At 44.7% G+C, this 15491-nt stretch overlaps 1 protein-coding gene across 3 annotated transcripts in view; it reads left to right on the forward strand.

Moving 5' to 3' along the window:
• The window catches only part of MPDZ (multiple PDZ domain crumbs cell polarity complex component), a 95078-nt gene that overhangs the window by 40266 nt on the left and 39321 nt on the right, over positions 1 to 15491 (forward strand). For all 3 annotated transcript variants that reach the window (XM_075138423.1, XM_075138424.1, XM_075138425.1), the window contains 3 exons: positions 8733 to 9002; positions 9925 to 10048; positions 14290 to 14488. In XM_075138423.1, the coding sequence (XP_074994524.1) occupies positions 8733 to 9002; positions 9925 to 10048; positions 14290 to 14488 (593 nt within the window). The remainder of the gene's footprint in view (positions 1 to 8732; positions 9003 to 9924; positions 10049 to 14289; positions 14489 to 15491) is intronic.

The raw sequence follows: 15491 nt of genomic DNA on the forward strand, positions 1-15491 counted from the left end.
TTTATCCCTTCTGGAATATGTTCAGCCCTTATGAGGCACTGATTGGAAAGCTAAATTCATCTTCTAATGGTTTCTCCTAATCCACAGAAGAGCACATCTCTGCTGTGCCAGTGGGACAGATTGCATTGTTTAACTCTGTAATTGTTACTTAAACGGATTATGCATTTTGCATGCTGAGAAGCATTTTATGAGATAGAGGCTGGATTTACATTATATATCACGTTGAGGCTCTAGAAAGTCTTAAGTTATTTTCAGCATTGACTTAAAGATGGCTTCAGTTTACATATTTTTTTAAAAATTATGGTCCTGATTTTTCAGTGTTCCTCTCTGTGCACCAGTATGAAGTGAATATTAAGTTCTCATCAAGTAACATTTTATACTCTGCAGTTATGAGTGACTTCACAAAGTAAACATAGCAAGAAAATCTGTTCATAAAAGAAGACTTTTGAAGCAAGTGAAATGCAGTAAAAATGAAAAAAAATGCTATTGGATGCTATGAGGAATGCAGAGGTGTTTCAGATATTTCTGGCTTCAGGGCAGTTCACAGATTCTGAATGCCTTTGGTGTCACTTTTAAAACAGATGATGAAAAAAACTACTTAAAGTAATGCAAATGCTCTGACGAGGCCACGTGTTGCTCAGTAATTTCAGTTACAAATTCCTGAAATCAGCATTGGCTTTTCTTTAAGTGAAACAAAAATAAAAATGGGCATATGCTGCAACTCTGATATCTATATATGGCATATGGAATAAATGTTGAGTATGATTTGGGTCTTGTTTTCACTAATTTGGAAAGGAGTACAAAACTGACTTAAAAGTAGATGTCCCAGCTTTCTTTGAAACCTAATTGTCCTGGTTCCAGCTGGGACAGGGTTAACTTTCTTCCCAGTAGCCTGGGGGGTGTGCTGTGTTTTGGGTTCGGTGTGAAAGGAGCGTTGATGGCCCATTGATGCTTTGGCTGTTGCTGGGTGATGCTTGCACCGGGAGGGGGGAGCACAGCCGGGGTGGTGGACCCAGCTGGCCAATGGGGTATTCTATACCATGTGACATCATGCTCAGTATAAAAACCAGGTGTGTGGGGGGGCTCGCTCCCCGTTCGTGACACGCGGTCGGCGGTCGGTGAGCGGTTCTGTTGTGCATTGCCCGCTTTGTGTATTCTGTTATTGTTGTTGTTCTCACTGTTATTATTACTGTTCTACTTAGTTTTATTTCAATTATTAAACTGTTTTTATCTCAACCCGGGAGCTTTCCTACTTGTGCCCTCCCAATTCTCTCCCCCATCCCACCGGGGGGGGGGTGATCGAGCGGCTGCGTGGCGTTTATTTTTGCTGGCTGGGGTTAAACCACGACAGTCCTTTTTTGGCGCCCAACGTGGGGCACGAAGGGTTGAGATAACGACAGATTATTTAGAACATATTAAGGAATTTATATCTGGTAACATATTCGTTTGTTCTGCACCATGCTCTTGTTTTTACTGTACCTGTTAAAAATTGGAGTTGGGTTTTGTAGTCTGTTGTGCTCTGCCGTGATTAATGATGTTTTGCCTGGGAGATTTGTTACTAAAACGCTGGCATTGGGGGTTATTTGGTATTTGGGATTTGTAATGAAGCCGTTTCTGCATTTCGGGTACCACCTCATGGAGACCATTAGCAATTATACCTTTTCCTCTGAGAGATTTTTTATAGAGGAAATAGAGAATGGCACCCTCACTACCTTCATCTCCTTTGTTAAAATAACTTGCCAGTACCTTGAACATCCCTGGGTAGTTAAGATATATCTCTTGGTACTCCTTGGGAATATTGTTGCGGTTTTCTCCAAGGTTAGTAAGCAATTTAAGAATGTCATCCAGAGATCTGCCCCAAGGCTGGATAGTTATGAGTGGCAGGGCGAGTGGGATAGCATGGGCAAATGCCTAGGGCGATGGGCACCCCCAGTGTTCTGGAACTTTACCCCTGAACAAGTGAAGAACCCTGAAAAATTAGTAGAATATTTGGAAGAAGTATGCTGTCACCCTGGCCATTCCAGGGAGACGCAAATCACTACAATGTGCTGGGGCCTGGCCCACGCCTACCGAGCCCTGTTTAACACCACTCAGAACCCCCAAGGGGAAGGAAACGTCTCTGCAGCTGATGACAAAGCAACAGGCCCTGCGGCTACCCCACACCCCACGGCAAGCACAGCGGCTCCCTCACCCCCCAGGGCAAGCACAGCAGCTACTCCACCCCCTGCGACAGAGAACCAACCCACACCGGTATCAGTCGCCCCTATACAAAAAAGAAAATGCACAAGAAAATCAGCTCGTCTAGTAAGGGATGAAGATGAACCAGGGCCATCACGAGAACAGGAGGAGGAGGCGGCAGAACCCGTAAATGAGATGGTGACCACCCGATCCCTATCTCTGGGTGAGCTGCGAGATATGCGAAAAGACTTCAGCCGTCGTCCAGGGGAGCACATTGTCACCTGGCTGCTCCGATGCTGGGATAACGGGGCCAGTAGCCTGGAATTAGAGGGTAGGGAAGCCAAGCAGCTGGGATCCCTTTCTAGGGAAGGGGGCATTGACAAAGCAATTGGACAAGGGGCACAAGTCCTCAGCCTCTGGAGGCGACTCCTGTCAGGTGTGAAGGAAAGGTATCCCTTCAAGGAAGATGTTATATGCCACCCAGGCAAGTGGACCACCATGGAGAGAGGTATCCAGTACCTGAGAGAATTAGCCGTGCTGGAAGTGATTTATGATGACCTGAACAATGAGCAGTTATCCAAAGACCCAGATGAGGTCAAATGCACCCGACCCATGTGGCGGAAGTTTGTACGGAGCGCACCAGCGTCACATGCAAACTCATTGGCAGTAATGACCTGGAGAGATGGAGAGGAACAAACAGTGGATGAACTGGCTGGCCAACTCCGGCAATATGAAGAAAGTCTCTCTTCCTCCCTACGGGCCTGTGTCTCTGCTGTGGAGAAACTGTCTCAGGAGGTCCAGCAAATCAAAGAGGATATGTCCTGCTTCCCCCCTGCACGGGCCAGCGTCTCAGCCATTAGGAGCAAACGTCCCTCTGCTCAAGAGAGGAGACATCGTGGGTACACACCCCGGGGCACCCTGTGGTTTTACCTGCGTGACCACGGAGAGGACATGAGGAAGTGGGATGGAAAACCTACCTCAGTCCTACAGGCACGGGTACATGAGTTGCAAGGGAAAACAACCACAAAAGGGGGTTCTTCCAGGAAAACCGCTGCTCCGGTCTCCAGTGAGTTCCCCAGACAGAGTAGAAGGGCTGATTCCACTTCCGACCTTAACAAAGGGACTTCTGACTCATACTTACAAGAAGTAGATAGCGAATATGATGACCAGGACTAGAGGGGCCCTGCCTCCAGCCAGGTGGAGGAAAGGGACAACCGGGTTTACTGGACTGTGTGGATTCGATGGCCTGGCACATCAGATCCACAAGAATATAAGGCTCTCGTAGACACCGGTGCGCAGTGTACCCTGATGCCATCAGGCTATAAAGGGGCAGAACCCATTTGTATTTCTGGAGTGACAGGGGGATCCCAAGAGTTAACTGTGTTGGAGGCGGAAGTGAGCCTAACCGGGAAGGAGTGGCAGAAGCACCCCATTGTGACTGGCCCAGAAGCTCCGTGCATCCTTGGCATAGACTACCTCAGGAGAGGGTATTTCAAGGACCCAAAAGGGTACCGGTGGGCTTTTGGTATAGCTGCCCTGGAGACAGAGGAAATTAAACAGCTGTCCACCTTGCCCGGTCTTTCAGAGGATCCTTCTGTTGTGGGGTTGTTAAAGGTCCAAGAACAACAGGTGCCGATCGCTACCACAACAGTGCACCGGCGGCAATACCGCACCAACCGAGACTCCTTGATCCCCATCCATGTGCTGATTCGTCGACTGGAGAGCCAAGGAGTGATCAGCAAGACTCGCTCACCCTTTAACAGTCCCATATGGCCAGTGCGAAAGTCCAATGGAGAGTGGAGGCTAACAGTAGACTACCGTGGCCTGAACGAAGTGACGCCACCACTGAGTGCTGCCGTGCCGGACATGCTGGAACTTCAATACGAACTGGAGTCAAAGGCAGCCAAGTGGTATGCCACCATTGATATCGCTAATGCATTCTTCTCCATCCCTTTGGCGGCAGAGTGCAGGCCACAGTTTGCTTTCACTTGGAGGGGCGTCCAGTACACCTGGAACCGACTGCCCCAGGGGTGGAAACACAGCCCTACCATTTGCCATGGACTGATCCACACCGCACTGGAACAGGGTGAGGCTCCAGAACACCTGCAATACATTGATGACATCATCGTGTGGGGCAACACAGCAGAGGAAGTTTTCAAGAAAGGGGAGAGAATAGTCCAAATCCTTCTGAAGGCCGGCTTTGCAATAAAACGAAGTAAGGTCAAGGGACCTGCACAGGAGATCCAGTTTTTAGGAATAAAATGGCAAGATGGACGTCGTCAGATCCCAACAGATGTGATCAATAAAATAACAGCCATGTCTCCACCAACTAACAAAAAGGAAACGCAAGCTTTCTTAGGCGTTGTGGGCTTTTGGAGAATGCATATTCCAAATTACAGTCAGATCGTAAGCCCTCTCTATCACGTGACCAGGAAGAAGAACGACTTCAGATGGGGCCCTGAGCAACGACAAGCCTTTGAACAAATTAAACAGGAGATAGTTCAGGCAGTAGCCCTTGGGCCAGTCCGGGCAGGACAAGATGTGAAGAATGTGCTCTACACCGCAGCCGGGGAGAATGGCCCTACCTGGAGCCTCTGGCAGAAAGCACCAGGGGAGACTCGAGGTCGACCCTTAGGGTTCTGGAGTCGGGGATACAGAGGATCCGAGGCCCGCTACACTCCAACTGAGAAGGAGATATTGGCAGCATATGAAGGGGTTCAAGCTGCTTCGGAAGTGGTTGGCACTGAAGCACAGCTCCTCCTGGCACCCCGACTGCCGGTGCTGGGCTGGATGTTCAAAGGGAGCGTCCCCTCTACACATCATGCAACCGATGCTACGTGGAGTAAGTGGGTTGCGCTGATCACACAACGGGCCCGAATAGGAAACCCCAGTCGCCCAGGAATCTTGGAGGTGATCACGAACTGGCCAGAAGGCAAAGATTTTGGAATATCCCCAGAGGAGGAGGTGATGCGTGCTGAAGAGGCCCCACCATATAACAAACTACCAGAAAACGAGAAGCAATATGCCCTGTTCACGGATGGGTCCTGTCGCCTTGTGGGAAAACATCGGAGATGGAAGGCTGCTGTATGGAGTCCTATACGCCAAGTTGCAGAAACTGCTGAAGGAGAAGGTGAATCGAGTCAGTTTGCAGAGGTGAAAGCCATCCAGCTGGCCTTGGGCATTGCCGAACGAGAAAAATGGCCAGTACTTTATCTCTATACTGACTCATGGATGGTGGCAAATGCCCTGTGGGGGTGGTTGCAGCAGTGGAAGCAGAACAACTGGCAGCGCAGAGGTAAACCCATCTGGGCTGCCGCATTGTGGCAAGATATTGCTGCCCAGGTAGAGAACCTGACTGTAAAAGTACGACACGTAGATGCTCATGTACCCAAGAGTAGGGCCAGTGAAGAGCACCAAAACAACCAGCAGGTGGATCAGGCTGCCAAGATCGAAGTAGCTCAGGTAGATCTGGACTGGCAACATAAAGGTGAATTATTTATAGCTCGGTGGGCCCATGACACTTCAGGCCACCAAGGGAGAGATGCAACATATAGATGGGCTCGTGATCGAGGGGTGGACTTAACCATGGACACTATTGCACAGGTTATCCACGAATGTGAAACATGCGCTGCAATCAAGCAAGCCAAACGAGTAAAGCCTCTTTGGTATGGAGGACGATGGTTGAAGTATAAATTTGGGGAGGCCTGGCAGATTGATTATATCACGCTCCCACAAACCCGACAGGGCAAGCGCTATGTGCTCACCATGGTGGAAGTAACCACAGGATGGCTGGAAACATACCCTGTGCCCCATGCCACCGCCCGGAACACCATCCTGGGCCTTGAAAAGCAAGTCCTGTGGCGACATGGCACCCCAGAAAGAATTGAGTCAGACAACGGGACTCACTTCCGAAACGCCCTCATAGACACCTGGGCCAAAGAGCATGGCATTGAGTGGGTCTATCACATCCCCTACCATGCACCAGCCTCCGGGAAAATTGAACGATACAACGGGCTGCTAAAGACAACACTGAGGGCAATGGGTGGTGGGACATTCAAGCATTGGGACACACATTTAGCAAAGGCCACCTGGTTAGTGAACACTAGGGGATCTGTCACTCGAGCTGGCCCTGCCCAATCCAAACCCTTACGTGCTGTAGAGGGGGATAAAGTCCCTGTCGTGCATATGAGAAATATGCTGGGGAAGACAGTCTGGGTTGCTCCTGCCTCTGGCAAGGGAAAACCCATCCGTGGGATTGCTTTTGCTCAGGGACCTGGGTGCACTTGGTGGGTGATGAGAAAGGATGGGGAAGTCCGGTGTGTACCTCAGGGGGATTTAATTTTGGGTGAAAATAGCCAATGAACTGAATTGTACGATGTTAGTTATTACATAGTACTGTATGTCATCACTTTTATGGTTACCATATGCCATATTAACAGTATTACAGTAAGAATCACCCAGATTAATTTAGGATGAACGCCGATGAAACTGAGCAAGGTGCAACAATGATAGAACCAGACGAGCGCCCAGAACTGGCCTCCGCATGCAAGAGCCCGACACCACACACCATCTCTCCTGCCCTGCAAGACTGTTACGACAGGTGGAACCCGAAGTCATGGACTAAATGAACTCAACGGACGTTTTAGAGGGATGGCCCATGGACTAAGGGAATGATATCTCTGTGTGCGTATATATCAAAAGGCAGGGAAAAGGAGCGGTGACTAATTGGAATGTATGGGAAAATGTGAGACCTGGGCATGATGTAGATGGTATAGAATAAGGGGTGGATATTGTCCTGGTTCCAGCTGGGACAGGGTTAACTTTCTTCCCAGTAGCCTGGGGGGTGTGCTGTGTTTTGGGTTCGGTGTGAAAGGAGCGTTGATGGCCCATTGATGCTTTGGCTGTTGCTGGGTGATGCTTGCACCGGGAGGGGGGAGCACAGCCGGGGTGGTGGACCCAGCTGGCCAATGGGGTATTCTATACCATGTGACATCATGCTCAGTATAAAAACCAGGTGTGTGGGGGGGCTCGCTCCCCGTTCGTGACACGCGGTCGGCGGTCGGTGAGCGGTTCTGTTGTGCATTGCCCGCTTTGTGTATTCTGTTATTGTTGTTGTTCTCACTGTTATTATTACTGTTCTACTTAGTTTTATTTCAATTATTAAACTGTTTTTATCTCAACCCGGGAGCTTTCCTACTTGTGCCCTCCCAATTCTCTCCCCCATCCCACCGGGGGGGGGGTGATCGAGCGGCTGCGTGGCGTTTATTTTTGCTGGCTGGGGTTAAACCACGACACTAATGAAATAATTTAAATAGATTATAGTCCTGGTGTTCTGTTCTCCAAAAGGCAGGAAATTATTTCATTGGTTACATCATGCAGATTAGTTGTATTTAGGCCTTGCTCAATTATCTTCTCAGATGTTACTTAAACCAATTATTTACAGGTGAGACTTTTTTTTTATGATTGTTTGGGGACAGAGCAAGCACGTATGCACTTCATGAAAGATGAGAAAAACTAATTCTAAGGCTCTTGGTACAAAATGTTGCAGAATATCCCAGAATCCTGGGAAACATGTTTTCCCTACTTTTTGGAAAAGGAATAGAAGAATTAGTAGGACCAGTGGATAACAACTAAGACAGATAGAAGTAGATGTTCTCGTGACTACATTTACAACATGTCGGAGAAAAATCCCCAATATTGATATAGAGCCTCTAAGTCCAACCTCTGATACATCTTTCTAATAGCCTACATGTTTTTAAAATTACTTATTTTGAAAGCTGAGCTACAGAGTATTTGAAGATTTTTTTTTTTCAGAAGGTTGTGATTATTGAAATCCCTTAAAATATTTGAAATGCAGGACCTTGGAGTTTTGAAAGTCTGAACACATTTTGTGTAGAGAACTTAATCCTAGTACTGCAGCCATAATCGATACACTTGCAATAAGTATTAACTGCTAAGCTTCTGTAATTGCATCATTGTATTTCATTGTGGTCACAGTTCAAAACCTCCATGTTCGTTTTTTGCTGAGATTTGACTGAGTTTTTACTTCTCCCTCTTTGTGTGGAAGGCATATCTAAATATGTTTCTACTCAGTTAAGTGGATGATTAGATTGCATGCTTATTGTCTGAGCTGCTTGAAATTGCTCTTTGCTTGCTAAGTGTTTTGAAAGTAAAGACCTTGATCTTCCAAAGTTATTCTACCTGAAAAAGACAATTGGATTTTTTAATTTTAATAACTTGCTTATGTCTAGTTTGAGAACGTGTGAGTGGATGTTACTTTGCTGTAAGTGGAGATTTATTGATGAGTACCAAATCAGAATCTGGGCTTCAACAATACCTTTATTTTCATTGATTTCCGGTATTTTAAAACAGCAGAAATTGTCTGAGGAATCAAGTAAATTTTATAGTAAAATGCCTCTATGGATCTACTGAAGACACTGATGTTACAACAAATATGTTTAAATTCTGTGAGATTAGTTTCTGTTTGAGATTTTAGCATGAAATGTACTTTTAAATTATACTACAAAAGAGTGTTGATTGTTCATTGTTAACAGTCTGTTGGAGAGGAATGTTCAAATGCTGCAGCTGATTTCCTTGTATCTGACAAGAACCAGTACGACGTGGATCTGAATCAGAGAGTGAGAGAGCAAAAGTCTGTAGTGGGCAATAGCCTGGAAACTGCAACTGGTTTTACTAAAAAGGATCTTCTGGCACTGGATGTTTCGGATATCAACCAAAACGAAAGTGAAAACACAGTAACATGGACTGGATCTCAGACCACAGCAGAAATCACTACTACCATGCAGCTTGATCCCACTGGAAAAGTAAAGATTTTTTTTTCTTTTTTTTTTTTAAATAATAATTAAAAAAAAACTACAGAAAGGCCATATTAAACCATAGAATGTCCTAAAGAAATTGGCACTGGCCAACAGCCATGCGTAGTTGTTTGATTATAAATGTCCGATGTGGTAGCTGACATCAAAACTTACGGATTTAGACCTATGCAAAACAGGAGATAATTTATGGCATCAAGATAGTCATCTCCCAGAGTCTGGCGATACAGGGGTATATAAAAGTCTGCTCATACCTCACAGCAGTAGACGCTGCTGGACCACAGTGTACCTGCTGGGCAGGCAAGGGGGCTTTTCTTATGCCCTGTTAACCTCTGCAGAGGCATGGTCGCAAGGAGGAGGTGCACAGCTGGAAACTAGGCCTGGGAAGCCAAGAGGAAGTGGTGTTAAAGACTTGCATCCTGGTGTTCGTGCGTTCCTGCACAGTTCAGCTCACAAACTTGCCTGTGAAGCCACAGTATGCAAACATAATATTCCTTTATATGACAGTCACTGTAACATGTATTTCTTTTTTCTTCCATTCAGTGATTTATTAAGAAATTCTTAAAAGAGCTGCAATTTCGTACAAGATTTGTTACTTTAGCACTGGCAGATTCTCAGACATCTGTGGTGAACAAGTCTGAGAGCCCTTGAATTCATCTCACTAAGAGTGTAACTGATGTCCCTAAATTAAAAGCATACTTTGGGGTAGATTTGCTGTATTACCTGAAAGAAGACAGAAACCTCACATATGTCGGTTTGATCTTTGATGGACTGACTTTTCCAATGTCAGTATAAGGAATCTGTATTAATTATGCACCTAGCTTTTGTGTAAGGTAAGATGAGTTGACGTCAGTATGTCCAATTGTATTTTTATCTCAGTATTCTGAACTCATGTTATTTTCCCTTGTGTTAGGATCAAGTGCTTTTAATGGAGAAGAGATGCCCAGTATCTTTGGAGGGAAGTTCCACAACCCCAAATTCGGTGAAAGACATGTATGAGAAGACTATCACTATTGCAAAAGGCAATTCAAGTCTAGGTAAGGTAGCTAACGTTTTTTGTAACCTGTTCAGGAGCATGGCTTTCTGTTTTTCTCATATGTTTTCTGCTTTATTAGTAAGGATTAAACATTTTCCTTTTAGTGGGGAAGGCATAACACGATACTCATTCTTTGCTGCTTGTGCTGTTTGGCTATGATGGCAGTGGATCCATTTGCTGTCATTGTGAACACAAAAGTAAAGTGTCCAGTTTCGCTGAGAATTTTTTTTTCCCTGTAAAGGAGTTTAGTCATTCCTAAATGTTAACAGAACAATTTTAATACATTGTTTTTTAATGTCTATACATTTATATAATATAGTGGAAAAACGAGATACAGCCACGGAATCTGTAGAAGAACACTTCGGTCAAAGAGCTGGGACTAGACTTTTCAGATGTTTGTAGACACAAAATGAACTTGCTTTCTGAGGATGGGCAAAGGGTCTAAACAAGCTGTTCGCTTCCTTGCTACATATTTGTACTTATATCTTAAGTGCCTCGGTATTTCTGAAAATCAGGTCATTGATGCAGTTAACAGGTAGTGCTTTTAGCTCAATGATACTGTAATTTTGTACAGAATTTCAGAATTTTAAATATCTGCAATCTGCGAGTTCCTGAGCATACTGACTGCAGGCACATCTTGGAGTGAACAGGCACAACAGATGGAAACGTTTTTTGGTATCCTCTCCTGCTCTCTGGTGCAGCTCTGGGCAGTGTGAGGGGGAGCACAGGGATAGCATCCTCCCAGGCCGGTTCCCAGAGCCGGCGCAGGGGAGGCTTTGTAGTGGAAGGCACTGTGTGCTTCCCTCCGTTCGTGGCTGGTGTGTTCATTTGCTTTGGTTTAGGTTCCTGGTGCCGTTTCTTCCGGCCAACTGCATGTCCTTGAAGACTCTCTGGTGTTGGTAGGGCAGGGATTTGTGTGGGCACTGGCTGTTCGCAGTGACTCTGCAAATGCTTTAAGATAGTTTGTCTGCACAAAGCACCCAGAAAGCAGCCCATGGGCCTCTTGTTCATAAACAGCCACCACTCAGGACTCCCTTGCTGTGCAGAGGTGGGTCGAGTGCTGTGATGCTGTAATTCAGTGAGCGCTTCCACCTCGAATAAAATGCCCTCTGGATGCTCAGTCTGCCCCATATCACCTTCTCCTTTGTGATACAGCCAGCCTCCAAACTGGATCAGGAACTGATCTGGTTTAAAATCAGCCTCCCCAAACTATAAAGCTGCAGGCAAGCCTGATGTGGGTGTAAGTTTTGACTTTCATTGATATGAGGTGCTTGGGTAACTACTGCCTTTACTGGCCTCATTGCCAGGCTGTATAAAGTGCAGGTCACAGTGCAGTTCCAAGCATGTGGATTTTCCTAAAAAAATTTTGTTTGCAATAACCTTTTGACTCAGTGGAGCAGTGTTTTTCATGTATGTCTATTAGTATTTTAAGTGCAGTGAACATATAAAGCAAATTTCATGTCAAGCATAATACAGCATAAAAATAGAAACTTGGGGCAGGGTGCACATTGGCAGACATGACATGCATGAAAAGCAAGACTGGCCTCTCTTGTATACATAGTATGAATGTGAATAATGCTTTCTCCTGGCTTTTGACTGTAGTCTTTTCCTTCCAGTCTGTATGTGCTCTGGCCTGGGAAGCAGCCTGGGCACAGTGACCAATTTACACTCATGGCTGCACTGTTTTTAACTTTCATTTTTACAAAAGGAGGTAAATCAAGAGCTGTGAATTCTGTTGAAAGCTGCAGCTGCATCAATTATTTCGGTTGAGAACTGGCACTTCTTTTTTCCTTTTAAATGGTGTCAACCATAGCTTGCAACAGCTCTTCAAATCCAGCCACAGCTGGAGCTCTAACCTTTTGATTGTGAGTTTTAAAAGGTAAGTGGACAGAGCACCCACATGCAAGAAAAGCTGAAATGCCATTGTCCTGTGTGATTCATTTGGCAACTTGACAGTGGCATTTGCGTTTTTAACCTGAAACTGTGTATGTCCAAAGTATGACGTCAGCCTTGCAGATCTGTTGTAATGAGGATGTCAGCACAGAAACCGGGGGTGATGTCTTTCTAAAGTGCTGTTACACTAGCCTCAGTAATATTATTGGTTGTTACTTGCTTAACCAAGCAGCAAAGTTATGTTCAGAATTTCAAACCATATTTCAGCTGTTTCCTTGGCAGTTTGCTTTTCTGTGCACACTGCCTGTATTCTGGTGGAGATTACTCTGTTTTACAGAGTGTTTACATTCAGATCAGACTAACCTTTGTGAGCAGATGTGTCAAGAGATGGTTGTTGGAAGGAGTATGTGAGTGTAAACGCTGGGGCGTCTACCCCAGGACAGCACCTGTAAATGCTGTCTGTGATGTGCTCAACCTTGTCACGTTACTCATCTGAGGGGTAGGTGACAGGCAGTTGACCTCTACTTTTTCTAATAGCAAGGCAATAAATCAGTGGCATCATGTGTCTGTATCACAAGTCTGATACAACCGTGTTTAAATTACCTGACTGCCTGACTACATCTGACATCATTACCTGGCAAATCATAAATACTAATCTCCAGTCAATGGTAACACCATATTCTTTCATCAGTTTACTATAACATGCCATCATGAAGATGGGTTTTGCAGTTTTTCCAAAAGGTAAACCTTGACTTCTGCATACCAAAGTTGAGAGGTACGTGTCTAAGAAACTTACTGGGTAGTTCCTTGCTAGTCAGGGCCACCTTCTCAAACTTTAGACAGCTGTGTTGATCTCAACTACAAGTGGGTGTGAAGAGCCAACACTATTAAGAGATTTTTATTTTCTGGAAGGAGTCCTAAGAAGCACAAATGAATATCCAGATTAGTGTTATTCTTTAAATGTTTACAGTATTTTATTTTTTTCTCTGGGACAGATGTATAGGCAGATGCTTGTATGGTTGGCTGACTCTGAGTAGCCTGGGGCTTATAACTGCCTTCTAAACTCTGTTCAGCCAGTCTGTCTCCCAAGGTCTAAGGTCAGAGTAAAGTGTTCAGTCTCTGTCTTCTGTAGCCATGTTTGTATATAAATGGTTAGAATTTTTTCATAGTATTCTTGGAGGTTTTGCTTTGGGTAGCTATCATCTTTCCACTCACAGTCTGGTCAACAAGATAAGGGCTTGCAGGCACGCAGCCTGCACTCCCAGCACTTGCTAGCCTGACGTTTACATGCAAAACCATGTAGAGAACACGTAGCGTTCTCCAATAGATACTGCTCTGTAAGGTGCTCTTACTTCAATGGCTTCCTCTTGTTAGTAAAGGAAAGCTTCCATATTAGAGCACAAAAAAGAATGAAAATGAGTTTGGCAGTATTAAGATAGTGGGAGTCCAATGGGTGGACTTCCAGAGTGCTGGCCCTTCAGCTACCTTTCCATTGCCTTAGTGAAGAACAGTTTTTTCCGGAACTGTCATCAGGGTTGATTTCATGACCACCAATAGCCCTGAAAATAACAGTGACAACCATGCATGTAAGAATAGTCACAAAGACATGTGAAGCCCAGCACCACAAGTAAGTCTCCAGGGGGAGGAGGGGGAAGAGCATCTCATTAGTGAAAAGAAAGTGGAGTTAAATGGTGTGTATAAACATTGAGAAGTAGTGTCCTGCTGTGCCACAGGTGGGATCGTGGTGTAACTCAAGTGGACTGTATCCATCAGTGGCGTGTGGGCTCTCACAGGAGTCAGGATGCTCTTCTGGGCCTAAGTGATGGCCCAGCTAGGAGAGCGAGAAGGCAGCCGCTATCTCAGTGGGATCTCATTCAGGCTTTCTGTTGAAAATAAGTGTGTGGATGTATTGACACTCTGCTAATTAACTGTTGAATCATTTCACCTCCTTTCCAAAGCGAACCATTGTAAACTAAACTGAAATGTGGTGTATAAACTTAGTGAACCATCCAGAAGAGTGGTAAATTTGACTGTTTTAGAAGCAATTTCATTAGCTTTTTTGTTTGTTTTCTGCTTAAATTTTCCACTTAGTTTTTTTATATTGAGCCTGGTATGTGAAATCACACAAGGTAAAGTAAAGATACTGTGATTGTGATTTGTAACTGCTGTCTCCTGTTGGAAAGAAGGAAATGCAAGGGAGAATAAGAGCAATGTATATAGGCTTGCTGACGTTGGCAGGTGGGCTGGCTGCCTTTTACCTTCCCTGTCCCAGCTTACATTTCTTTCTCTTGGCACTCAGAGCTGGGGCTCAAAGATGTTATTAACTGTTCCATGTGTTCTTCACTATAGGGATGACAGTAAGTTCCAATAAAGATGGCTCAGGAATGATAGTCCGCAGTGTCATCCATGGAGGCTCGATAAGTCGTGATGGACGGATTGGTGTGGGGGACTGCATCCTGTCAATTAATGAAGAGTCAACCACTAACTTAACCAATGCACAAGCCCGGGCTATGCTAAGGAGGCATTCGCTCATTGGACCAGATATAAAGTAGGTAAAGCTAGATAATGAGTTGTGGTAGGAAGAGGCTAATAATCAACATTTGGTTATTTATGCAAGTATTCTAAATGAAAATTTTGTTTGTTTTTACAACACGAATTTACCTTTAAGTTACAGCTTCAGATGGATAATTCACTTTCAGATCACAGCTTCATGGATTTGAAAGATAAAATCACTTGTGTGAGAGGCTTTGGATGTTCTTAGAAAAGTTATTACTGTCATTAGTAATCATCATCATTACTGCCCTGCCTGGTTTTATCGAAGGAATGGGATTAGTCAGAGTTTTGCTTTCATATTCTGTCTCTCCTAAATAAAGTAAGGATTTCTTCAAGGTGTTTGTGTTTCTCAGAGGTGGACTGTCCTGGCGATTGCACAAGTGATTTCATTTGATGGAGATCTTTGTAATGGATTTTGGTTTTAACTGCCAGACAGAAAGTATGACACATGATGTTAATGCAGAAAAGTAATACTTAAAACATTTTCAGTACATCTGTGACAATCAGCAGAAACAATCTGTTTTGTGAAGTCACTTCCAAGTTTTTATTAGTACATATGAAGGAACTGTTCCTTTAGTGCATAAATATCTGCTCTTGGGAGTACTGCTTTAAACTTGCAGTAATTAATACAAGTTTTGAAGGATCCTCTTGCTTGGTGAGAAAGTTTCTTCGTCTCAGGTTCACTCAATTTACAGAATTTTAACTTGCCCTTAGAGTACAATTCTTTCTAGCCTTCGTGGTTGTGGAGTTAACTTTGCCCACATGCACCATCTAGAAATGAGGTTGTTCCTAAGCTGGTGGACAGTGCTCTAGACACACCAGTGCTGGGTTTACAGCTCCGAAAATCTAGTAGCTGTTTTTCTCAAACCCGTGGTAACATGGATTGGATCAGATCTGCAAATGGGATTAAAGGAGCTGTTAGTAATAGAAGCCTTTACTTATTTAAGAGGGTGGCATTGGAAGGGATCAGTTCAGTCCCAGTGCAGTTGCGGGTAACT

This window comes from Calonectris borealis, chromosome Z (assembly GCF_964195595.1).
Source record: "Calonectris borealis chromosome Z, bCalBor7.hap1.2, whole genome shotgun sequence".
NCBI lineage: Eukaryota > Metazoa > Chordata > Aves > Procellariiformes > Procellariidae > Calonectris > Calonectris borealis.